We start from the raw sequence: 24,712 nt of genomic DNA on the forward strand, positions 1-24,712 counted from the left end.
CTGTCACTTTCAGATGTTTGGATCAGCTGTGCTTTGAGCTGAAAGCCAATATCAGGATGATAACATGTTTATGCTGAGTGTAATGCTAAAAGCATATAACATTTAGCTTTTTGTTGTGGATGGATGCGTGTGTATCTTACTTAATTTCAGTCCATTCAGCAGTAGTCCCACTAGATCAAAGAGATGAACCAATGGACCAACAGACTGACAGACCAAACAGCTTTGCCATTTCTAGAGCCATGCTGCTAATGTGGCAAAAACACAAACATGTTTCCATGGAGAGAACATAACAGGAATTAAATATAGTTACCTCACATAAGGAAATTAGATCAGCAACTGCAAAAACAAAATGTGTTAAAGTCAGCCATTGCTGTTTATCACCTGCTGCAGTGACTGCTTTTTGTCAATACTGTTTTATAGTTACACATTACAAGTGGTGCTCATCACACACTCTACAGGCAGAACACATACACCATTTGAATTGTTGTGTGATGAATGTAATAGACACTCTGGTACTTGACCTTGAGATCATTAATGCCTTGTTCTTCATTTGATCTTCCCTTTCCAATGTCACAACTGCCTCAAAGCCATGACGAGAAGAGCTTATACCACATAAATGCCATAACCTTGATTATGTAATATGTCGTAATATAAGAAGAGGACTACATACAAGGGGATAAATGCCTTGTTTACAACATGTGATCTTCACTCGCAAGGCTGAGGTTCAATTCAGAATCCAACTGCAAATTTGTTTCAACATCATACCACCTTGAAGTTCCAACCAGATTACTTTATAAGCTTCACAGTGCTTGTCTGTACCAAGTTACCTGACAGCCGCCACCCAAGGTCACTATCAAATTACAATAGTTTATTATTCCAAATAATAAGCAGCTCTTAATGTTACACGTTTGAAATCACAGCCTGGGGTGACAGCTCAAACTCTAATCTGAATATTTTAAAATAATAACAGTTGAAAGAAATCTATTTGCCTGCATTTTTTGCTATTAACACTCTACTTAACTGGAACTGACAGTTATACGTGCATGCTATGTGTTATGTAGTATCTGTAAGAGTCAGATACCACACAAACAAGATGAACTCACCAATCATTTTCTTGTCAGCAACTGTTCTGTGGAAGATGAGTAGACTGTCATCAGTAATTACTGCAGTGAGACACAAACTTCACCACTAAGTTGTCATTGGTAGCCCTTCTCTCTCCCTCAGGCTATTCATCCCTCCTTACCTCATCCAATGCCCCCACCGCCACCCGCACCCCCATTCCCCCTTAATAATAACCCACCCGCTTTGAGCATCCATCTGCCTAAACAGAAGAAGCCTCTCCTTGACAGTCACTGTCCAGGCACAAGCTTGCAGGCAGAAAAATCAAAACGTGTTTCCCAAAGGATTTAATATCCAGTAAAACCCAGGAGGCAGCAAGTTTATACCACATCTGTAAACCAGTCTCAGAGTCTCAGTGGGATTGAGGACAGAGCTGTAGACAGGTAAACCACTCTTCATCTGTTTGTTTGTGTCTATATGTGATCAAGGGTACATCCTGACCATGGGTCAGCTTTCTCTTCTTTTACGATATCCAGGTGGATTACAGTTTATGAAATGATAGAAGTAGAACAACTAAGGGTTGCTCTAGAGAAGAATCAGATGTTTCTTCTTAAAAGGAAGACCAAATAAAAGAATTAATTTTCACTCTTTGTTCTGTACTGTACGCATGGTGATATATGAAAAAAATATCATTGTAACTTTGAATATGAACAGAGTAATGAAACATTCAGCTATAATAAAGATAAAATTGCTTTCTCTGTATCCCACTCCCTTGCACTCTCTCTATTTCTCAATTTACCGTTTTCTTTATCACCAGTCTACTTTGAATACATTGATGTAGAACTGAAACGACCCAAATTTCATCAGCAGCTATTGTCATTTCAAACGATTAATGGTTCAAGTTCTTAACTGTAAGGATTTGCCGTTTTTCTCCATCATTTATTGTAAACTGATTATCTTTGGGTTTTGGACTGTTGGTCAGACAAAATAAGGCATCTGACGACATCACCTTGGGCTCTAGGAAACTCTGATGGGCACCTGAAACTTTATAAATGAAACAATTAATAAAATAATCAGCAGCATTAATTAATAATGAAAATAATTGAGAGTGGCAGCTCTATATTGGTGTAATGAGAGCATCAAACTAGAGCATCTGACTTCTGAGAATGGAGATCTGAGAGCAACAACAGTCTGTAGTCAGACTTCCTGTAACCATATGAAGTCATTACAGGGGTACAGCTAACTATAGCTTGGGAGCTTTGCAAGACTTGGCCTCTCAATGATCCCAGTCTTAATGTTTGTGAGTCCTCAGATTGGTCCTGAATATGATAATGCACAATCTTTCCTTAAAAAAACATCTTTACTTAATATTTTGTGTTACATAAGTAAACTCTACCATCCTTTCACTGAATATACTGGTAAAAGCATCTGATGCTAACTTCAGAGCATAAAAAATATTTCAACAAAACTCGTAAGCTTTTGCGTTGCAGTAAATGGTTGAATCAAAACTTTTGTATCCTTACGCGTGCATACACTACATACTAATACCCAGTAGATGTAATGTCCAGTGGAACAGACAAGCTTCAAGTCAGATTGTGAAACAATGAATGTCGATTGACCTTTTAACCTTGTGCCACATGGAAGCTTCAAAGCAATCCGCTCTGACATTGACATGGGTTCATGCATTAGTCTTGACATTTTAGTGACTGTCAACATTAGGGTAGCAACGGATCACAAAATTCACGGTTCAGCTCGTGTCATGGGTTTGAGTCATGGATCGAATCATTTTTCGAATCAGCAAAAAAAGGGGCGAGACAAATATAACTTTGCTTTCCTTTTATTCTGTAAAACACTTAAAGCAAAGAACTTTTGCCCATGGTCTTAAATGAAAACATCATTCAAGATGAACAATTTTTAAATAAAATCTTAAAATATATAAAATATTCAATACTCAATTGTTAAATTAAAGTGCAATGTGAGGCATGATACCTTCCTCCTTTAAACATGGTAGTGAATGAAACAATAGCATGTGTCCCCGTTATCAAAACTTGATGACTTACTAACATGAACAAGACGTGTGTCTTGTCCTGTAGCTTAGCTTGTTGAACGAGCCACCAAACAAACATTCACCGGGGAAAAATGCACAGCTAACGTCAGTTAGCGGCAACATAGCTAATTAGTTGCTCAGCTGCAGCACATTAAACAGCATGTAAACATACTTGCAGTTGTCACTTAGGACCCACTAGATACTGGTTTGGTTATTGCTCTTCAAAATCCCTGTAAGCGACACGCTGTCTGTCCATGACTTGTACTTACGGCAGCTTGTTTACTTTGTCTCCAATGAGACATTAAATTTTGCAGTTAATCCGAGGTTCACATGCGTGCCGAACCGTGGGGGGTAATCAGTACAAATCACAGATCAAATATGTTCCGTTACAACATTAGTAAACATGATGCCAATAAATACTTTAAATCCTATGTAACTGGTTGTCTACATGGTGTTTGTGGTAGTCACATGTAAAAAACTGAAGGCAACACACAAGACTAAATATACACATTCTCTGTCTATGTCTGTCTCTCTTTCCTCTACTTAAGATAAGACTCTGTCTACTGGTGCAAGTACATGTAAAATGTAAACAGGGTATCGTCACTGCAAGGTTCAGCAGCCTGAAGGCTGTAAAAAAAAAAAAAAAAAATTGATTAGTGGCTGCGTGAGGTTTTGTGGAACCGAAAAACTGAACCAAACTAGAAACAGAACTGTCTGTTTCTTTTTAATTGTTCTTTCTAGTTTTAAATGAAGTAAAACAAACTTCCATATATCACCATATTACTTCTTTGTAAAATGTTAATAGCCTATATTGTGTTGTAATACTAGCCTTTTCTTTATTATGTTACATTTGTCTTTGCAAAAAAAAACTACACAGCAGGGAGAATATAAATGCATAAAAGATAATAATGCAAAGAAACACTGATGTCTTGCCTCATCATTTGTACTAATGTTGATGTTCATTTTCTCTTTTCAGGTCACTCATTTGTCAGTTAACTCTTGCCAAAATGTGGAAAAGGGCGAAGAACACAGGTCCCTCTAGACTAAGTACAGTTCTGCTATTCCTTCTTCCTCTTCCTTCTTCCTCTTTATTTCTGCTTATTTCTGTTCCATTTTACGGATTTAAGCAACAGTAAAGCAGCTCAGTGTCCATTTATTGCAACATAAAGTTGTGCTGCTGCAGACTGAAGCAAACAATGTCAGCAAGAAGTTTTGACAATAACGCATTATTATTATTTTGCAAAACATTTATGCCATTGACAAGCTGTTCTGAATATTAAAAATACTGAATAATTTTAGATAAGCAAGCTTTTTTTCTTCTTTCTTTCTTTTTGTGTATTGTATAATTTCTCCCAATGCCTCTAATGGGTGCGAGTTTTGGGAAGAAGGATTATACAAACTGCTGTAACAGTAAATCTTTGCTACAAGCCATGTTATTAAGATTCAAAGCAAGTGAAGCAAGTGAATATTTTGAACAAAATTGGCACAACATTGACAACATGTTTTGTAATGGAGACACACACTATTTAGCAGTGATTATCTGTAATGAAACTGTACATCAGTCTTTGACATGAGGAAACCAATTGAATTACTGGCTCATTTACATTAATCTGTGTGCAAGTATATTCATCACCAAAAGTGGTAGAAAATGAGCTGCCACTAATCCTGCCAAAGCATATCGCTGGAGTCAATAAACAATTCAGATGGTAGAAAAGCACTCCATGTTGTGTACATTGACATACTGGTGCAGCAAGACAGTGGCTTTATAACACTTTGAAACATGAAGTGATTTGTTATATCAGGGAAGTGAGTAATGCTCAGGCTTCGGAACTACTTCATTTAAAAACTGAAGAAATATTTCCTTCTTTGAAAACCTAGCCAACTTAAAATCTGTGTTCCAGCAGTCTTACAGTTCCCATGACATCTGTAAAAGGCAATGAAACACCTAAAAATATTCACTCCAGCCACATGTACAGCACTCCATTTACTTTTATCAGAACTATGCGAGTTGGAGTTTCCCCAACTGACAGGCACTTCAACAGCCAGTTGACTAAAGGTCGTCTCTCTCAGGCTTCAGTGATAAACTGAGGATGAGAAGAAAACATCCCTGGATTAAGGTTGCCTGCCTACTGCCCTTTACTGTGACCCTCTGAGTGCTTCAGTTTATTCAGGCCTCTATGAGCTTTCCTTTTTCATATTATGCCTGACTGGGTCTTCACTTCAAGCCTTCCCCCCCCTACTGTTTATTTCAGACTTTCACTCACTAACTTCTCTCTTTCTCTCTCTCTCTCTCTCTCGCTGTCTATCTACGTATCAATCTTTCTACTTACCACATACGTTAAAGTAAAGGCAAATAAATACTTAGCTTGGATAATCATCAGCATTTCTGCAAATATAAGGAAGTGTCTGTAGGATATAACCTGTAATTTCACAAAAGCAACCAATAACAAAAAGTCTCCTCTGGTATTGTTATATACAGACATAACATTCAGTCATTTCCTTCTACAGTAACTGATCTAGTGTTATTTCTTTTCACCCAGGTTTCTCCCTCGTTCATCAATACATTCAACATTTTAATGAGGTGTCTGGCAACAAGTCAGGTGAAATAAAATAACTTTTTTACTGTCTTGTAGACAAACATAAAATGTTTTTTGCTGTCTCTGTGCATTACTGTACTGTAAGAACATAATGCAGAGCTGAATCCATTATTATTAATAATGGAATATACTGAATAATACATTAGGTATTATTGACTGCTGTGTCTGCTTGTTACTTGTCCTGTCTTTATGCTGTTAACCTGAACTATTAATTTATTACCTTGTCAAATCAGTCGGCCTAAGTTACATGTTTGACAGGGTGACGATTCTCCTATTTCTGTCCCGTAATAATCATTAATCCCTGGATTAATGTTGTTCTCATTTACTCCTGTGTGATCCTCCATCTTTGCACATCCAAAGCCTGATAAGGAAATGTTTAGCAGTAAACCAGGTAGGCAGAGGATTACAGAGTGGATTTAATGCCACGCTGTTTGAAACGCTTCAGTGAATTAGTGTGTAGTCTGTTCTTTTAACTTTGTGTGCGATGTGCTGAATATATGTACGTCTACACACGAGTACACGGTGTACTATCAGTATCAGTATCCTCTCTGTAGTGAGAGATTGAACAGAAGTCGCCCGGAGATGTTTCTTTTATAACTTGTATGTAGGACGTTTAAGTTTGTTTTCATCTCTATTCCTGACCCGCCTACCAACAAAGTGAATCCAGTAATCAACTTGCTTGACATGCGGGTCCGCACAACACATTATTGAGATTTGGAATGTGTAAACATTCGCCCCTCTGCCACCTACAGTTACCCATAAAACCCTTCTCTTTATAGGTTTACAGAGACGCTTATGTTCATCTTCAGAGAAGCATAATTCCAGCTTTAGTCTAACCTTAACCACAATAACAAAATAATATTAAGAGTGTAACATTAAATTATGTTTTAAATTATATTTTTGCTCATCACTTCTGCTGTACAGCATGTTTTGTATGCAAAAGAGCAACTTCTGCCCCATAACCTTAATTTAATTTTAAAGTAACTGATACGAGCATTGAATTTCACAGTTAAAGGACCAGTGTGTAAGATTTGGGGGGATCTATTGGGAGAAATGGAATATAATATTCATAATTATGTTTGAATTGGTGTATAATCACCTGAAAATAAGAATCATTGTGTTTTTTCGTATTGTTGTGTTTCAGTTATGGGCAGAATGAGGCCTTTATATCTACATAGGGAGTAGGTCTGATTCCGCAGAGCCCGCCATGTTGCACCACCATGTTTCTACAGTAGCCCAGAACAGACAAACCAAACACTGGCTCTAGAGTGGGCCTTTGCTATTGTTGCGAGTTTCGCAGCCACCGTAGGTTCTCCTACTGTTGATTGCAATCTGCAACCTTACCGCAAGATGCCACTAAATCCTACACACTGGTCCTTAAGATGTAAAGTTACTAAGTTGACAACAAGCAATAAACAACAGATAATCACAGTGTGCAACAGGAAAATTAGCCCTCACATTTTAACAGAGGCATGTTTTCTTTTTCAAGCATTATGTTTTACCACATAGCCATCACTGGGAGGTGTTTATGTTCAATCTCCTCTCCAATGTCTTAATCAATAACATGATTGGCCAAGCCGACGTTAATGAGCAATTTGCAGGCACAACTAATCTAGGAACAACTGCTAACACCTATTCCCCCTGATGATCATTCAAAAGTGAAACTAGAAGCAAACATGCCACTGTCATTGGCTGAAGTAACCTTTAAGATAACTAATGAACAATACACAAGAAGCATCACTGGGAATACGTTTGACATACCTGACATCTGCTGGTAGAAAAAAGGAAGTGTTCAGTTCTACCAAAATCAGAACTCTCCACTTGGCCTGAATATATTTTTCAAATCATTTTGTTTCATTTTGTTTTTTTTACTTTTGCTATAAAATGCAGCTTTTAAAAAGGCACTTAACTATGCTCATAAATAACTGATATGTTTTGGGGTCGTTTTTTTGTTTGGTTTTTTTGCTGGCTTTGTTTAGCTGGTATCCGGAGAAGATCTAAGACTCCTGGAGTGATGATCACACAGCATGTAGTAGACCTGCCAGAGGGAAAAAGCACCCCAGATTTTCAGTGCAAACCAGCCTCAGTAACCATCCAGGAAGGTGAGTTTCTTTATATTATAACAGAGCCCTAAAACTGACAGATTAATGCAATTGTATAGTCACTAAAAAAAAAAATGCATGACAGTAAAATGTTAAAGAAAATTGTTAAAGAACAAAGGAAAGTTGATTGGTTGAATTTCATAGCACTATCTGTCCAATTATGAACTCAGACTAAAATTCATAGATGTGAAAATAAAGATGTAATATTTCCAAATATCCTTCAGGGAAATTAGCCGTTTTTAAGGCCATGGTAAAGGGGGATCCAAAGCCGGAAGTATCATGGAGAAGGACTAAAGGGAATATGTTAGACAAGGAGAAATTTCAGAATAAATATGATGAATCAACTGGGGAGCACATATTAGAGGTGAGTGACTAAAAGATTTCACATACAGTAAAAATCCTGTGAGCAGTTACTGCTCATACTGAGTTTTTAACAGCATGGTCAAACACAGTAATGTATTAAAATATTTATCTTATTATTTTATTTATTGTGTGAATTCAATCTGTGCATCTGGTGACTTGTCGTGTCACATGTTAATTGTCTTTCTAGATTCACAAGGTGTCTGCATTGGAAGCAGATACATACAAATGCTATGCTGTGAACGAATATGGCAAAGCTGTCTGCACTGCAACATTAAGTTTGACTGAGAGTAAGAGTTATTCATGCAATACTTTTCTAAACAAGAATATGAATATTTATTTTAATTATGCATGTCAGAGAGTTGTAAAGTCTGTGACTGGAATTGTAATCTCCATCACTCCCTCTCATTCAAGTTCTTTATCTGTTTTTAATTAACAATGAGCAGTTACATCATAAGCTTATCTAAATGAAAACTACAATATATAAGGTATATATAAACCAACTACAATATAGCTGCACAAGATATATATAAACCAGATATCAATCTTTTGTTTTCAGCTTTGACAGATCCGTCAGATTTCAGAAAACTGCTAAGGAGAAGGTAAGAAAAGAGATATTTAAATTGTAAGATATTGAAATATCTAACCAGACTTTTCTAAATGAGTGTATTTTATCATTGGTCCTTTTTTGACCACAAGCTGTCAGTACAATTTGATTTAATATTTGCATTATACCTTTAGTAGAGTAGGAGAAAACCAAACAAATAAAGCAGATGAGGAAACTGAGGAGAGATTCTGGGACGCCATGATGAATGCTGACAGGAAAGACTATGAGCGCATCTGTACCGACTTTGGTGTTGCAGACGTGCATTGGATTCTCAAGCAACTGGAGGAAAAGAAGAAGGAGAGAGCGCAAAACAAGTGTAAGGTATGGAAACTGCCAGATCTCACGACAGATACAGTATCTCTGGCTAAATCAGCATTATAGATCTTAACAAGTTAGCCAGTGACAGCTTTGACATTTCACTGAAAACATCTGGCACTGATTAAGCATAAGAAGTCATGTCCATTCTGAATATCCACCAATCAGGCATATACTGCATGATGAGAATAACTCCAGTCCAAATGCATGCAAGTTCAATTAGCTGAACTAATGCATTTGAGACATTTAATCATGAACGATGATCATCCATTTTTACTGCACATTTCATCCCATTAATTCCACCTCTCTCACTCCCAAGATCTTGCTGACTCCCATCTCCATCAGCATCTCTTATCAGTATCAGGAAACAGCTATGTTAAAGAAGATGACTCTGCTTCATTAGAGCTGGAAATTGAGCTTAAAGATGCACACTGAGAAAAATAAAGGTCTATTTAGCTGCTGGGCTCTTTATTGGGCTCATTACATAATATTTCTTTCTCTATATTGTACAATGTATCTAAAGCAGACTTAAAAACTTCTATGTCTGTGTTGAAAATGCTATTAATTACGAATTCAAAATGTAATTTTCTCACCTCAATTTCCAATTATTAACATAAATTCTATTAAGATTAGACATGTCTTAAAACATTTTATATTGAAATTTTTTTTTTTCAGTCTATGCATGTTTTATTTTGTCTGTAACTTCTAGCAGGATGGTGTGATTCCCTATGATGAGGATGCAAGAGAGAGACACTGCCTTAAGACTGGTGGGAGGACAAAGGATTTTATTATCAAAGGCCAGATGCAAAAGGGCACAGGGCTAAATCAGCTGGATGTTGAAAAGGCCAACTTCCTCGACGTAAGGCTGAATCAGCTGAATGCTAAAGAGGTCAACCTCCTTGACACTAGGCTGCATCAAGTGGATGCTGAACAGATAAACCTCCTCGGCGCAGGGTTGCATCAGATGGATGGTGAAGATGTCAAACTCCTCCTCACAGAGTTTAAACGTAGGTTCAAGAAAGGAACAGTGGATAGGACTGAAAGTTTAAAAAAATAATCAAAACATTCCTATTGTCCATCATATTGACCAGTCTCTGATACTCATTCTGATAGTTCCTTTAAAAGGAAAGGTTCACTCATTCACAACTTGCTATGTGATAAACAGTATAGTTTACTTTATAGTGAGCAGTAACTTTCTTATTAGCTTCAGCTGTACTTTTGGCTGTGGATTTTGGCACCCAGTGAGTAAATTACACTTTTGTTTCATTATACTTATGCAGGCAGAAGAGCCTAAGATGCTTTCAAATTAATGCAGCTTACTTTTTAAAATTAAAAAAGCAGCATACTCTCACACACTTCTCTCTGCTGACAGTGACCTTCATCAAGACCATTTATCGTAACTGCCAGTTATATTTCACATTGCCTTTCAGTGGACTAAGGACACCAGTGAATGGTTTGGCACACAGGGAACAACTCCAGTGAGTAACTGGAGTAAGAGGCTAAAAATAGCGTCCCAATTTCTATTCATTCAATTGAGAATCAGTTTTAATACAAGAATCAAATACCAAGAACCTGAATCGAATCGAGAGATTCCCAAAGATTCCCGCCCCTTGTGCACATGGGTATGTTTAACACAAACTTGACAACTGTAAAGAAAAAAAAAAGCTGACATTTTGAATTGGCAGGATTACTGTGTTAAGGACAGTTTTCTTTTTTGGTAAACATTTTCTTAAAAAGTACAGTAATTCCTTTCCCCACTTAGGGTCCTAATTTTTTCGTGCAAGTATAACAACAGACAGTAGTGTGTAGTAGGTCTTGGGTGAACAGACCTACTATTTTGGTTCCTGTATGTGTTGCAGCGTAAAGTGCAAAAAAGGCTGTATGATCACATCAAATTAATCACAGTAGCACATGACAACAATAACTCAAGAATGAAGAAACAGCTTCTCTGAGAAATGATATTGTTGTCTTGATGAAGCAGAGCAGCACGATGTGAAGACACACGGAAACTGAGAATCAATCATGTAGATTGCTTTACCAACATCCCTGTGTTAACCACATTAAACATACATTTTTTATGGCAATTTAAAAACACATCTACAAGTTAGACAGTGTTTATTTAAAATAGTTAATTTACATTTTGAACATTATTATGCTATTGTAGCCCATTTGCAATCTCAACAAATTGGCAGCAGAGTGACAGACATGGTTCTGAGGCGTCTATTCTCAGGTCAAAGTCTGATGTAGGATTTAGCGGCATTTCTGGAATACCAACAAATTTCTTTGCACTTCCTCTTTTGAATGATCCTCAAACATTTTTATGCCTCTTTTTCCCCCTGTGCACTGTTCACTCTGTACTGAGCACCCAAATACCACACAGACACAAGGGTATTGCAAGAAAATACCAAACCAGCTCTGGTCTTTATGTCGTCACAAAAATAGGGCCCTCGCTCTCTGATGACATCACTTACTTACATTATGTAAGTGGTGACCATGGTTTCAGTATGTCATGAGTATACAAACCATGTGGTCGGTTTAAGAAAACACACACACACACACACACACACACACACACACACACACACTGGAAGGGTCTATAAATCTTTCCTTTTCATTGTAGTAACTGAATAGATGGCCAGGTTCCTTTACTTCTATGTGTTGCCTAATTTTTTTTTTTTTTCTCCATACAGTTTCCAATGTGGACTTTGTTATCAAAATTCAGGAGGTTCAAGCACAAGAAAGAGAGGGTGCGCTCTTTGAATGTGTCCTGACACACCCACTACCCAGAATCACATGGATGGGCAAGGGAAAAGTCCTGGAGGACGGAGAAAAATACAGCATAACTGTGTCAGACCACAAAATGATCCATAGGCTGCTGATCAAGGACTGCAAGCTGCAAGACAAAGGCATCTATTCAGCTGTGGCTGGCATTACGTCCTGCAATGCCTGGCTGGTTGTGGAAGGTAAAATGCTACATGTAAATGTTACAGTTAAATGCACTAATAATCAATATTGCTATGATTATAAATAAATGAGAGTCACGTGTCATGTATGATACCCTGTTAGTTGACAGTGACCTCACATCTGCTGATAAGAAGAGAACTCGTAAAACGACCTTGGGTGATGGAGCAGGGACGGACCTTGAGAAAGTGGCCAAGCAGCAACAAATAAAAAACCGAGAGGAGATGGAGAAGATTTTAGCAGCCATAAAAGCAAAACATGGAGCAGAACAACTGACAGAAGAAAAGCCATTAACCACTTGTGGAAGAGACAGTGAAATAATTGCTGTCACTGCAGCGGGTAAAAACAGTGGAGCAGTAAAAGACAAGTCTGATGCTGCAAAAGCCAGTGCCCGGTCTGAACCAAAAGGGAGCAAAGAGAAAGCTAAGATGAAAAACTCAAGAGCAGATGGCACAGTATTGAAATCTGATGTTTCAGGGGGTGTAACTTATGATCCGAAGAACAAGAAACACACTAAATCTGGTCAAGAGGATTTTGACAAGGTAACAGGTAAAGTCGACCCATGCCTAACAATGCATTGCTATAAAAAAGTTCACGAAAGATAAGTTGTGTTCAGGTTGCATTGAAATAGATGTACATACAAATTTTGCACTGTGTTACAAAAGATCAGCTGCTCACCACCCAATTCAACATCTAACCCTGTTTGGATTACATTTCTGTTGATTTAAGAACTTTTTTTAAAAAGAATAGCACATTAATTTACACAATTTACAGTTTACATCAACAACATCAATTCGTTTTTTATGTCATTCTTAGTTGTGATAACTTTAAAGGCTGAAATCTGACTACAGCTGAAATGATTGGTCGATTAATTTATTGGTCGACTGACAGAAAAATAATCAAAAACTATTTTGATGAAAAAATTGCAGTTGTTTAAGTCATTTTTCAAGCACTGCAATCTCTCCCTTGTTCAGACTTCTCAACTGTGAGCATTTGCTGCATTTATTAGTCTTATGTGATGGTAAACTGAATATCTTTGTGTTTTTCGACCGTTGGTCTGACCATACAAGCGATTTGAAGATGTCACCTTGAGCTTTAGAAAACTGCGATGGGCATCTATAGACAAAATAATTCATCAATAACTCAAGAAATTAATCAGACAGATTAATCAATAATGAAAATAGTTGCAGCACAGCCCATGCGGCCCTATAAACCTGGTCAAGATACCTCAATAATAGTACAGAGGGTCTCCAACTACAGTAAACACACCGTTTTTAGTGTTTCATCACACTCCACCATACAGGTGGATACTACAGTTGCAACGATTAATCGATTAGATAATCAATGAAAACTAATCTGCTAGCGAATTTCAGTGTTGAATATCACTTGTGAACTATTTTATTATAACTGACATACCACAGATGCTGATGAAGGACACTCTGAAGATAATGAGGACTTCACTGGATCAGCCGATAATTCAAGATTCATAAAGTATTGTCAAGAGACAGATCATGGAGAAATTGGTAAGACACAACATGTAGAGAACTTTGCACCTCTTAATATCCATATTTATGTGAATGGTCCATTTCTTAATGATTGACACCACCTTTCTAAGTGTGTTTTTGACTCATTTAACATCCATAAGTATTTGCTACATAGTCTATTTTGATTTTCTGTTGTATCTGTGCAGAGTCCAGCGGCAGATGTGATGACACAGAGTTAAACCAGATTCAAACGTTTGCTACAAGTCAAAATGAATTGACAGATTCAGGTGGAAATGAAAACTCTACCGGGTCTGTCAGACGCTCAAAGCACACAAGGAAGGTCCAACAGAAACAACACACATCTGGTAAGAAATAACAGGAAACATTGACTGCAAAGAGAAAATGTACTACAGTTGACCTTCAAGATTAGTCATCCCTGTATCAGATATACTGTATAGTGCTGACAGAAGAAACAGTCTTTACTGCTGTGTATAAATTCCATTTCTGTGCAATGTATAATGATGATGAATCGTCTGTTTTTTTCCAACATAAATCACTATCTTGATTGTAGAGCTCAAGTTGTATGTTGATATTAATGTATAAATGAACAATTCTAAATTTGAGGCTATGTTACAGACCCAAACAAAGCAAATTATCAAGGCTGCAGAGTGTGTACCTGGAACATCGCTTACATTTGTGTAATTGAAATTATTTGTTTTAAGATTTATTTGTTTGAGATTGTGTCTTAAGTTGTGCGAGACATCTTGCTGCTTACTTTGTCTTAAAAAAAAAACTGCAGTGCAATACTGTTCATATCGACTATGTAAAGTTGAGTGTTTACTACCTGAATTCTGTGGCTCTAACAGATCCAAATGAAGCAGCAAGTGACAGTGATGACAACGAGGACTCTACTGATCAGGTCATGCATTCGAATCAGTCAAAGGAAGGTCAAAAAACATTGGATGAAGTCAATGGTAAGAGACCATAAGTGGTACATTATTGCATGATGGTCTTGTTTGGATTGATGACCAGAGAAAGAACTTTGCGTGCAATGGCAGGATTATCTTTTGCTCTCTGAAACACTTGAATATTTTGATTTTAAAAAGGTGAAAGCACATGTCCTAAAGAACCCAACGGGTGTAACGAGACTGAAGATGCAACTGGCTCTGCCACACATACAAAGCATAAAAGGCAAGGTCCACTGATAGAAGATTTGGTGATTGGTAAGTTGGATTTATCTAAACTGAACTGTTTAGGAATTAATTGTCTGTTGATACAGTAATCAAACAATCAATTAACTGAATAATCTTTACAGTAGAGATGTCCCCAGCTGCTCTGTGCATATGTTAATAGGAAATTCTGATCCTTTATTTATTGTACCATAGTGTGTTTTGTCAACCTCAGCTTTCTAGTATTGTGCAGCTGCTCTCCTTTATGACAGCCAGGCTCTGCAGTGTAGCAAGAATATTGCTCACACGCTTGTGTATATATAGTGAAAAGGAGTGACTCTTGAGTTCCAACACCCAGATTGGCAAAACACATGAATTCACAGAGCTGAGTAATAATCATTACTTCACCATAACATACAGTACCATAACTGTATGGTACTTAATACAAATTTGCTGTGTCTGGTGTTGCATATTTAACCTTAATTTTCAACATTGTTATCATGAAAATTCAAAATATCAAGTTTCTAGCGTTACAACAATTAAATCATCATTCCATTTAGTGAGAAGTCAGAAAAAATATTGCCTCCACTGCAAATCAATTACTCTGGAAGTGCTAACTGTATTATTTTGTAGTTAATAACCCTTGCTCTGTATTCAGTGTTGATATGCTGTTTTGCCACAGCAGAGAGCCTCTCCAGAAGTAGAACTACACTGTAAAACTAGATTGTTTTGTCATCAACATGTGCTTCTCTTTTGTTATCTGTTAACAAAAATATTGACCCACATCGAATAAAAAAAGAAAACACTGAAGGTATAAATATTCATAGCACAGGAAGGGAAAATATATCACATGGAAGGAGCAAAGTGATGAAAAACCTTCCAGCAGAGACTGAAAACTATCTGAAAAAGTCAAATGGGGAAAAAAAAAAAACAAGAATTATGAGCAATCATAGAAAAAATGAAGTCATCATGCAATAACTGGTAAAAACAAAATTAAATTTTCTGCTATTCCTCCTCAGTGTGAACATGACTAACGGGTTTAGTTTTGGATGCATATCAAAATAATCAATTATACTGCCTAACTGCTCACTGTTGTGTATGTTAGATCCAGGGGTTCAGTTCATCTGTGGACTTTCTGATGTAAATGCTATCATCGGTGAGGCTGCTGAGTTCACATGCAAGGTCAGCAGTGAAGACTGTGAGGGAGCCTGGTTCAGAGACGGCAAAAAGGTTAGGTCTAAAGGTCAAATTCCTCATTTTCTTGAGTCCTGTGTTGGTGTCCATCAAGATAATGCACGAGATGAGAGTCATGGTGGCTAGGACACGTACCATGTAACTTCAACATCCTCAATTCAGTCAGTCAGGGACCTTTGCTGCATGTCATCTCTCTCTCTCTCTCTCTCTCCTCACATTTCCTGTCCATCCCTTTACTGCACACTATCAGAAATACTTTACTGGTCTGAATATGAGATGATATTTTATCCTGGAAATTACGTTTCATCTTATATTTATTTGAGGACTAGTATTTACGTGTTCACAACATCAGATATTCTCTTTGAACAGAGCGCCAGTGTAAAACCAATTCCTACAGAGTGTTGCATTATGAATTGTTTGTAGCCTTAATATTGCTAGCAAGTGTTTTAAAGTCTGTTAATAGTGAGTCTGTTGGAGTCGGTCAGCCTTAAAAGTGTTTCGTTAGTGTTTCGCAGTTTAACCTGCAGTAGTTTCTGCAGGAGTTTCATGTTACGTGATTTTTCTGCTGCGGAGAAAATAAATACATGACGAGTGCAAACGAGTCCAAAGTAGAGCTGAAAGATTCTGAAATACTACCTAATAGCTATTATTTTGACTGACATTACAATTGTGATATGATTTGCGATATGAGAGGGAATTATTATTTTTACATCATTATTCTCATTTTAATTGTAAAACATTAAAATGATTATAGTGTGCTCTGGAGATCTGTACCAAACAAAGATCTGTAGAATATGACGTGTAGGCCAGGATATCTCTGCAGCACAACAATATTTAATTTGAAATGGTATTTTGACACACATTTCACCTTTAACAAACATCCTCCTGCGATTTGAGCCCAAGTCCAAAGCTTTTTCTGATGTCTTTACTGCAGGAACGCACCACAGACTAAATCTGTCAAGCTGCCAATTACCACTGTCACAGATGATGGGGAGTTCAAAGATAGACAGTCTGAAAAATGCTAACTGCTGAAGAAAATCATTTTGACCCCTTTCAAGAGTATGACAGGAGTGTGTGCAGATGTGACTGCACTGTGATGTATCTTCAAAAAGTATTTTTTCCAAAAACAAGTTTTGAGGGGGGTTTTCTTATAATCAGGGTTGCCTTATATTCAGGCCGCTACAGTATAAGTCAAATGCCCCCCCCCCAAAAAAAACAAAAGTGTATTATCACCCCACTGATGGGGAATCTGTACCTCAGACATGTGACAGATGTTTAGATACTCTAGGCCTATGTGGGACACAACACAGCTGGACACTAAGCCCTTTAGGGGGCCATGCAGTTTTGCTGATTTGAATAATGACTTAACTTGCAATTGTTGTTGCTCAATTGATTTATTTTCATCTGTCTGCCTCCTTTCCTATCAGATATCCCCAGATGACAATTTCACAGTCACTAAAGATGGCACTATCCATAAATTAGTCATAATCACGTGCAAGGAAGAGCACTCTGGCAAATACCGTTTTGAGGCAGACGGTCGTAAAACGGAGGCGATGATCAACGTCAAAGGTTTGAGAATTCTTCATAATAACAATAATGCTGTTTGGTATTATATTTACAGCTACAGGTGTAAATATATTAATGTTAACATTAAATCCAATCCCAGCTGAACAGCATATAAGCATTGAAATGACCCAAACTGGTCCCTTTATTTTAGATCCCCCAAGGTTTGACCCTGAAGACCTCAGTGCTTACAGCAAGCCTGTGACAGTAAAAGTGGGGCACAATGCCATCTTTAAACTGCATTTTGTTGGCCACGAACCCATAAAGATTAAGTGGTACAGAGAGGGAGAAGAGCTCCAAGATGACAACAATACAAAGATAGAGAAATCTGCAAGTCACAGCCGCTTGTTGCTGAGCAGATGCCAGAGAAAGGACACAGGAGAGATCAAGATCAAGCTCAAGAATGAACATGGCTTCATTGAGGCAATTTCACAGCTGATTGTGCTCGGTGAGTGAATGAAGGACAACAAAGGAATTAAACAGAACAGAAATTCTCACCCACAGAATTTTTTCTCCACAGCAAAACAAAAACCCATAAACCACAACAATGAAAATGTCCAATTTAAAGGCAATTATTAACTCAATGTCCAACTCTTTTAAGAAAATCCTTATCTTTATAGATGCCAAAGGATGTGATTTGTGCAGGAAGTTGTCTAGTAAGAAGTACTTTGCTCTTGCAAGATCTTAAGAACGGCAAACAGTAGTGTGCTTAAAAGCTTCATAGCTCATCCACATGACGGTACAAATGAGGCCACTCTTTTCTCTGTAAGGTGAAAAGGGTGTCACATTTCCCTAAGCCCATCTGTGCCTGGACCGATTCAGGTTCTTATTTTCCAAATGTGCAACCCTCAACTCCAAAACTATCATATTACTAACTGGAAAATGTTGTTTTTGTTCTACTTTAAGTATAAACCCAGGTTGTGATGACGTGACCTGTTAAAGATGTGGTCTGAAAATACATACGTTGAAAAAATATAGGCTACTTTATCTTCTGCTGCATCAGCCATTGCTGTCAACATTACAACTGTCAAATTTTACCACCTCTAAACGAAAAATATGACTTCCTCAGTAATAAGTATCAGCTCACTCACACATAAGAAATTTCAAATAACTACATTTGTGTTTCAGACAAACCCACCCCACCCCTGGGTCCTGCAGAGGTAACAGAGAGCTCAGCTACAAGTATTGAATTTAGGTGGAGGCCTCCAAAGGACAATGGTGGCTCACCAGTGATTAACTACATAATGGAGCGGCAGCAGGTTGGACGAAACACCTGGAAGAAAATAGGGGAAATCCCAGGTGTGCCCAGCTATCGTGATACAGACGTGGACCGTGGCCGAAAATACTGTTACCGTATTCAAGCAGTGACTGCAGAGGGTATAAGTGAAGCGATGGAGACTGACGACATGCAAGCTGGCACGCTTGGTGAGATATACTGGAGCCAGTGTGATATCTGTGATGTCAAATTGTCCCACCCACTAACACTAAAGACAGGGATGTAATAGAGGATAAACTATACCTAATGAGCTTTCACTTTTTATTACTACACCTCACTGCTTTTACTGTAACAAATTGTACTCCAAAGCCTATTTGTGATGTTATCTTCTGCTGGCACTCTGTGCTGTCCAACCATTATCTATGCCCATTATTATATCCGGAGTCCAGGGGGCGAATAAATCACATGGTAAGTAAATCACAGGCCCACCACACACACAGTAAGCAGACAAATTAACACCCACGGGTAATAAAGTTTGAGTTTTCAATTCACATTGCGTTCATGTCTGTGGCCTGTGTGAGAAACCAGAGCACCCATTTACTGTTTAATCTATATTAATAACTTGTAGTAATGGCAAACAGTGGCTGTAAGGACAGCCAGAATATCCCATGATAAAACATGATTAAAAAGCCCTTTTAGAGTAGATTTTTTAAGAAACACATAGCCTAAATCTAAAATTTACCTGCACCAAACTCTGATGTCCATAGAACCTGTCACTATAACCTAAGGTAACCTAAGTAAAGCAATGCTGTTGTCCTTGGTACTGGTTATAAAATCTTGCAAGTCAAAACTTCAAGCAATCTGATATAAAATTACAGTCAACAGGCAGCAATGATCTTATTTTCCTTTCCAGATCTCAAAATCCACTGTGTTCAATATGTGTTTAAATCTATGAATCCTTCAGACAGAAAATCGCACTTATGGCACAAAAGCCAACAGTGATGGCACAATAAAAAGTCAGGAGAGAAGATACAATTTTAAAAGGTCACAACAAGCACAGGCCCAGCATGGCACAGCGGCCAACACAACACAAGCAGAAGGCAAAAAACAATTACTTGCACTTACTGTTTGAAGGTCTGCTTGAAAAAGAAGTACATAGGGCAGTCTTCTTTGGTGGAGTGTTGTGGTGTGTTGTAAGTATAAGTTCTCCATCAAGGCTATCAGTCTCACCAGTCGACAAGACTCAACAGAAGCGTTGGCCAGAGTTGAAAGTAGTCCCTGACAAGTCTGGAAACAGTCCTCTCCAAGGTCCTGATCCAGCTTTTCTCCACAAGCTGTTGCTGTTAGAAAACAGTAATTAAGCTTGGATAGTAGAAAGCTCCATCACTGTTGGCGAAACCACACAACCCATCAGTTATCCAATACCAGCCGGTCTGCAGATATTCTAACAGAAGTTTGGGTCTCCCCTCAAATAGAAATGAAAGTCTGGTGTTGAAAATGTCTTAAGTTTTTTTTTTTTTCCAATTACACTATTGGATTAGAAAACAAAAGGGGATCAACTAAGAGCAAATAATTCACACCAACTGATGGAGTCTGGAGCATTAGATGCATTAACTACATATATATCTTTCTACAGTAACTTATGTGGTATTTAGTGTAATTATGTGGCTGGCATAACTGCTAATGTTAGCAAGTTAACCGAGTTGCCTAAGCTGTCCCAATGTGCTTAGTTTTGTTATCAGGTGTAGTTAGTAGTGTAGTAAATGGACTAACATCCTAGCATGCAACCAAATATCAACATGCTAATATCTAAAATTTAAGATAGCATACTAGTTTCATGTAAACATTTATTTGCAGACACTAACATTGCTGGTAAACATTTGCATGCTATTTTCAATAGTTATGACTACTACTGTTTGTTATTGTGCTGTTATATGTTTTAATTGTGACTGCAGATGAAAATTAGCTATAAACTAACTCTGGTGCAGTACATCAAATGGTAACATTTATGTTTAACACTGTAACTTACATGGTCACTTACAAATAAAATAATTAAACACAGACTCTAACATAAAACCAAAGCTAACAACATGAAGACAAACTAAGACAACTGCGCAGTAAGGAAATGGGTGGAACTAGTAAGTCTGTGCTTCTCATTTAAAAACCGTTCAGTACTAACTTAGCGGACATTAGCTAATTAAGGAAAGTTTGCTACTAGGCGAACTTAGCTAAGCAAACACTTGACTGTAAAAATGAATGGACATACCACCGTGACTACATCCATTGGTGTGTGGACTCCCGTTTCGAGGGGACTCCACATGTCCCATGTTTCGAGCATGGATGTCTAAAGAGAAATAAAACGGTAAAAACTAAAACGTTCCTTGTTTCAGACCCGGAAGTGCCCCATGGGTGTGTAAGAAGAACTCCTTAAAGACTGTCATACTGACTCATAACGAAAATTACCCGTCTTCTGCTCAGTAAAGACAATTTTTAACTGCTTCCCCAAGTCCTCGCTCTGGGTGGCTCATAAATGGACCAGTACTGTGCGGTCACACTCAGATGGGCGGTTGTACTCAATTAGCTAAAAAGGCAGGTGCGGCAGATGCCAATTAAGGGTCTGCAGCATGCAAACAAAATATCAGAATCAAACATCAATAGACTATAAACTTGTGAACATATGTCTTTCACATGGTTTGACACGACTGAATCTAAATTTGTCATTGCAGAAATTTGGCCTGTAGGAAAGGCACAGGTGTTACTAAAACATCAATTATGGCTCCTATTCAAGTGTCCCAGCGAGGGCCGTGAAACCAAAGCAGCTAAATGGACCCAACAACAGCTAACACCTGTGCTTTTTATACTTCATCATGTAAAAAAAATGAATTTTGTGAAAAAGACCTATTTGATAATCAGCTGATTCAATGTCATAATGCCTTCTCCTGTGTGAAATGTTTTTTTTATTATTCTCTTCCCTGAATACTGTTGGTCTATACTGTACTATACTGCACTCTGTATGACTGAGCTTGTGAGGAATGAGACATAAGTTAATACTGTTGTATCATTCATTCAATAAATCTATCTGTCTCTTTATCTACCTATGACTAATGGACTGAGCACCGTAAATAGTCAAATAGCTTGTTCTGTCATCCCAAAATCAAAAAATATTCAACTCACAGTGATATAAGAGAAACCTGAGAAGCAGAACATGTTTGGCATTTTTGCTTAACAAGTAACTTAATTAAATAGCTGCTGTTGATTCATTTTCTGTCACTTGACTAATCAGTTAAGAGACTTAATTATTTCAGGGCTGATGTAAATAATAATAAGAATAGGGATAATAAAGTTTATACTGTATGTATACTGCACTTTTCTAAAAGCAAAGGATTTACCTTTATAATGTAAATCCCTGATGGCAAAGCATATGTTTGCTTCATCTGTAACATGACCAGAATATTGTTGCTTTTTAAATGTAAATACAGTCTCAAAATACACAAGAAAAGTTAAATCTGTCTGACTACAACCTTTACTAGTGATATGTTTTTTTGGGGTTTTTTTCCTGCATGTTTCAGCCTTTCCTGGCTCTCCATCACCTCCAAAGGTGGTCAGCGCCTATGACGACTGCATAAACCTTTCCTGGGATTCACCAAGTAACAAAGGAGGTTCACGTATCCTGGGCTATATTTTGGAGAAGCGCAAGAAGGGAAGTAATCTCTGGACTGTTGTCAATGCTTTGGATGAGCCAATAAAAGGTGATGCTTTTTATTTTATTTTATTTCACTCTAGTTAAAACTGATGCCATTGTAGACCATAATAGTGATATGTTGTTGTTTCTCTAAAACTACTTCCAGAGAAGAAATATGCAGTGAAGGATGTTGTGGCAGGTCTGGAATATGAATTCAGAGTTACTGCCATAAACGTCTCAGGAGCTGGTGAATGTAGCAACCCTTCTGAGTTTGTTTTTGCACGAGATCCTAAGAGTAAGTGTTGCAATTCTTTTTAATGCACACAACAATATGGAAAAATATGTCATAAAAATCATGAAAAGTTACGAAGATTAATTGAATAATGGTTTACATTCGATTTAGTGAATATAATTATTTACAATGTTTGTTTTTTTTTAAATTCCATGATATAGATTGTATACTGTATAAATATTCAATACTTGATATTGCATTAGTTTACATTTTGTGACATTCTTCCTGTTTTCCTCAGAGCCTCCTGGTAAAGTTACAGGCCTGAAGCTGACAGAAACTTCTTACACCCATTTGGTCCTGACCTGGACTAAACCTGAGGATAAACCCGGCATACAGGATGAAGCTAAAGGATATTTTGTTGAGATACGTCAAGCAGAGTGCATTGAATGGTCTCGCTGTAATAGCATCCCCATCATCATGACTTCCTTCAGCGTTAAAGGCCTTAAGTCCATGGACATGTACTGGGTGAGAGTGATTGCGACTAATGATGGAGGAGAGAGCGCTCCCGAGGAGTTGGCCAACTATGTCATTGCAATGCCCTCTCCTGGTAGGTCAGCTCTTTTAAAATAACAGAAACACTATGTTGCTGGTTAGTTGCAGCTATGCATTAATATTTTTAAGAACTGCATGATTTTGAGGTTAAAATATAACTAAATCACTGACCACTCATTTTGTACTCTAAAAAATGTGTTACTTTGGGACTGGAACTCCATAGAATGGATATCTATGTATTTTAAGTTATTCAACTTATTGTAAGAACCTCCTAAAGTAAAATATTGTGCAAAGCAATGTTCATTGTTTTTGTTCTTCATTTTAGTGAGGCCAAAGTTCACAAACCACAGGATGAAGAGTTTCATAGTGGTGAGGGCAGGAAACTCTGTCAGGATCACAATAAACTTTGAGGTGAGATTTATACTTCAGCTTTATTATTGGTAACATACAGAGGCAAATGCTTTTTTCATATACAAAATTAAACAAGGGTGAAAACCCAACAGACACTATATTAAGATATTTCTAATGCTCTTTTTTCCAGGCCTTACCCCGGCCAGATATTATGTGGCTAAAGGACAACGTGCCAGTGACAAAGCGAGTAACAATCAGTAACTCTGATGGCTCGTCACAGTTGTTGATCCCCTCCTCTGAGCGCTCTGATTCAGGCATCTACACAATTTTGGTGAAAAATCTGGCAGGACAGGAGACATTCAGTACAGAAGTCAGGGTCACAGGTAAAACAAAAAAAAAATCAAAAAATCAATTTCACATTCATCTGTTAATGGAACTGATGCCAGTAAAATTGCCTGTCGTTACAGATGATCCAAAGCCTCCTGGACCAGTAGAACTGGAAGAAAACGTGCCTGGAACAGTGACACTGGTCTGGGCACCTTCTCCTGATGAGAAGCGTGATGACCGCCTCCACTACACAGTGTCCAAACTAGACTCTACTAAACGCACATGGGCTACAGTGGCTGACAGACTCTTCAATAACAAGTTCACAGTCTGCAATATCATGCATGGGAGGGAATATCATTTCCGTGTCTATGCCAAAAATGACATGGGCAAATCTGCACCCTCTGAGTCACCGACCTGGGGGACGGAGAGAAAGAAAGGTTGTGTTTGTGTATCAAGTGCGTGTCAAACAAAGCTATAATAGATTCTCCAGATAATAGATCTCACTGGATCTCTCTTCCCTTGCAGAAAAGTTTGTGGTGAGCTTACCAACCACAAAGGACTGTGATTTGCGATGTGCTCCAACCTTCATTGTACCTTTGAAGTTTCACACTGCACCTAAAGGCTATGAATGCTACATGAGCTGTGCAGTGAAAGGAGATCCCACACCTCGTATCACATGGTATCGAAATCACATCAGCATAAACACTGATGCCAACTATTACATCTCCAACACCTGTGGAGTTTGCTCCATGTTAATCATCCGCGTGGGCCCAAAAGACATGGGAGAGTATACCATCACTGCAGAGAACGCCCTGGGACGGGCTGAATGCTCCACCGTACTCAACGTCAGAGGTGAGAGGGAAGCACACCTGCACTTTAACTAAAAGGACATGT

General features: G+C 37.9%; 2 protein-coding genes across 7 annotated transcripts in view; one reads left to right on the forward strand and one right to left on the reverse strand.

Annotated features, from left to right (window-relative positions):
* LOC121895400 (protein kinase C and casein kinase substrate in neurons protein 1-like) overlaps positions 1-21,493 on the reverse strand; it is a 360,445-nt gene extending 338,952 nt beyond the window's left edge. For 3 of the 6 annotated variants that reach the window (XM_042408503.1, XM_042408505.1, XM_042408502.1), the window contains exons 1-2: positions 20,941-21,492; positions 19,800-20,014 (exon numbers count right to left, since the gene is read on the reverse strand). The gene's annotated coding sequence lies outside the window, so the exon portion shown is untranslated. Of the gene's footprint in view, positions 1-19,799; positions 20,061-20,940 lie in introns of all 6 variants that reach the window. The other 3 variants (XM_042408508.1, XM_042408507.1, XM_042408506.1) reach the window with 3 other exon arrangements.
* Positions 1-24,712, forward strand: part of LOC121895720 (immunoglobulin-like and fibronectin type III domain-containing protein 1) — a 37,227-nt gene that overhangs the window by 12,284 nt on the left and 231 nt on the right. The window contains exons 2-26 of the mRNA XM_042409143.1: positions 5,647-5,706; positions 7,683-7,805; positions 8,030-8,169; positions 8,356-8,455; positions 8,725-8,767; positions 8,907-9,093; positions 9,797-10,094; positions 10,460-10,565; positions 11,719-12,050; positions 12,154-12,597; positions 13,470-13,628; positions 13,739-13,897; positions 14,399-14,506; positions 14,639-14,755; positions 15,807-15,931; positions 17,323-17,464; positions 17,613-17,906; positions 18,587-18,883; positions 22,244-22,423; positions 22,523-22,651; positions 22,887-23,195; positions 23,466-23,551; positions 23,682-23,874; positions 23,959-24,255; positions 24,344-24,670. Of these exons, the coding sequence (XP_042265077.1) occupies positions 5,647-5,706; positions 7,683-7,805; positions 8,030-8,169; positions 8,356-8,455; positions 8,725-8,767; positions 8,907-9,093; positions 9,797-10,094; positions 10,460-10,565; positions 11,719-12,050; positions 12,154-12,597; positions 13,470-13,628; positions 13,739-13,897; positions 14,399-14,506; positions 14,639-14,755; positions 15,807-15,931; positions 17,323-17,464; positions 17,613-17,906; positions 18,587-18,883; positions 22,244-22,423; positions 22,523-22,651; positions 22,887-23,195; positions 23,466-23,551; positions 23,682-23,874; positions 23,959-24,255; positions 24,344-24,670 (4,755 nt within the window). The remainder of the gene's footprint in view (positions 1-5,646; positions 5,707-7,682; positions 7,806-8,029; positions 8,170-8,355; positions 8,456-8,724; positions 8,768-8,906; positions 9,094-9,796; positions 10,095-10,459; positions 10,566-11,718; positions 12,051-12,153; positions 12,598-13,469; positions 13,629-13,738; positions 13,898-14,398; positions 14,507-14,638; positions 14,756-15,806; positions 15,932-17,322; positions 17,465-17,612; positions 17,907-18,586; positions 18,884-22,243; positions 22,424-22,522; positions 22,652-22,886; positions 23,196-23,465; positions 23,552-23,681; positions 23,875-23,958; positions 24,256-24,343; positions 24,671-24,712) is intronic.

The sequence above is a fragment of the Thunnus maccoyii genome, chromosome 4 (genome assembly GCF_910596095.1).
Source record: "Thunnus maccoyii chromosome 4, fThuMac1.1, whole genome shotgun sequence".
In the NCBI taxonomy this organism is placed as follows: domain Eukaryota; kingdom Metazoa; phylum Chordata; class Actinopteri; order Scombriformes; family Scombridae; genus Thunnus; species Thunnus maccoyii.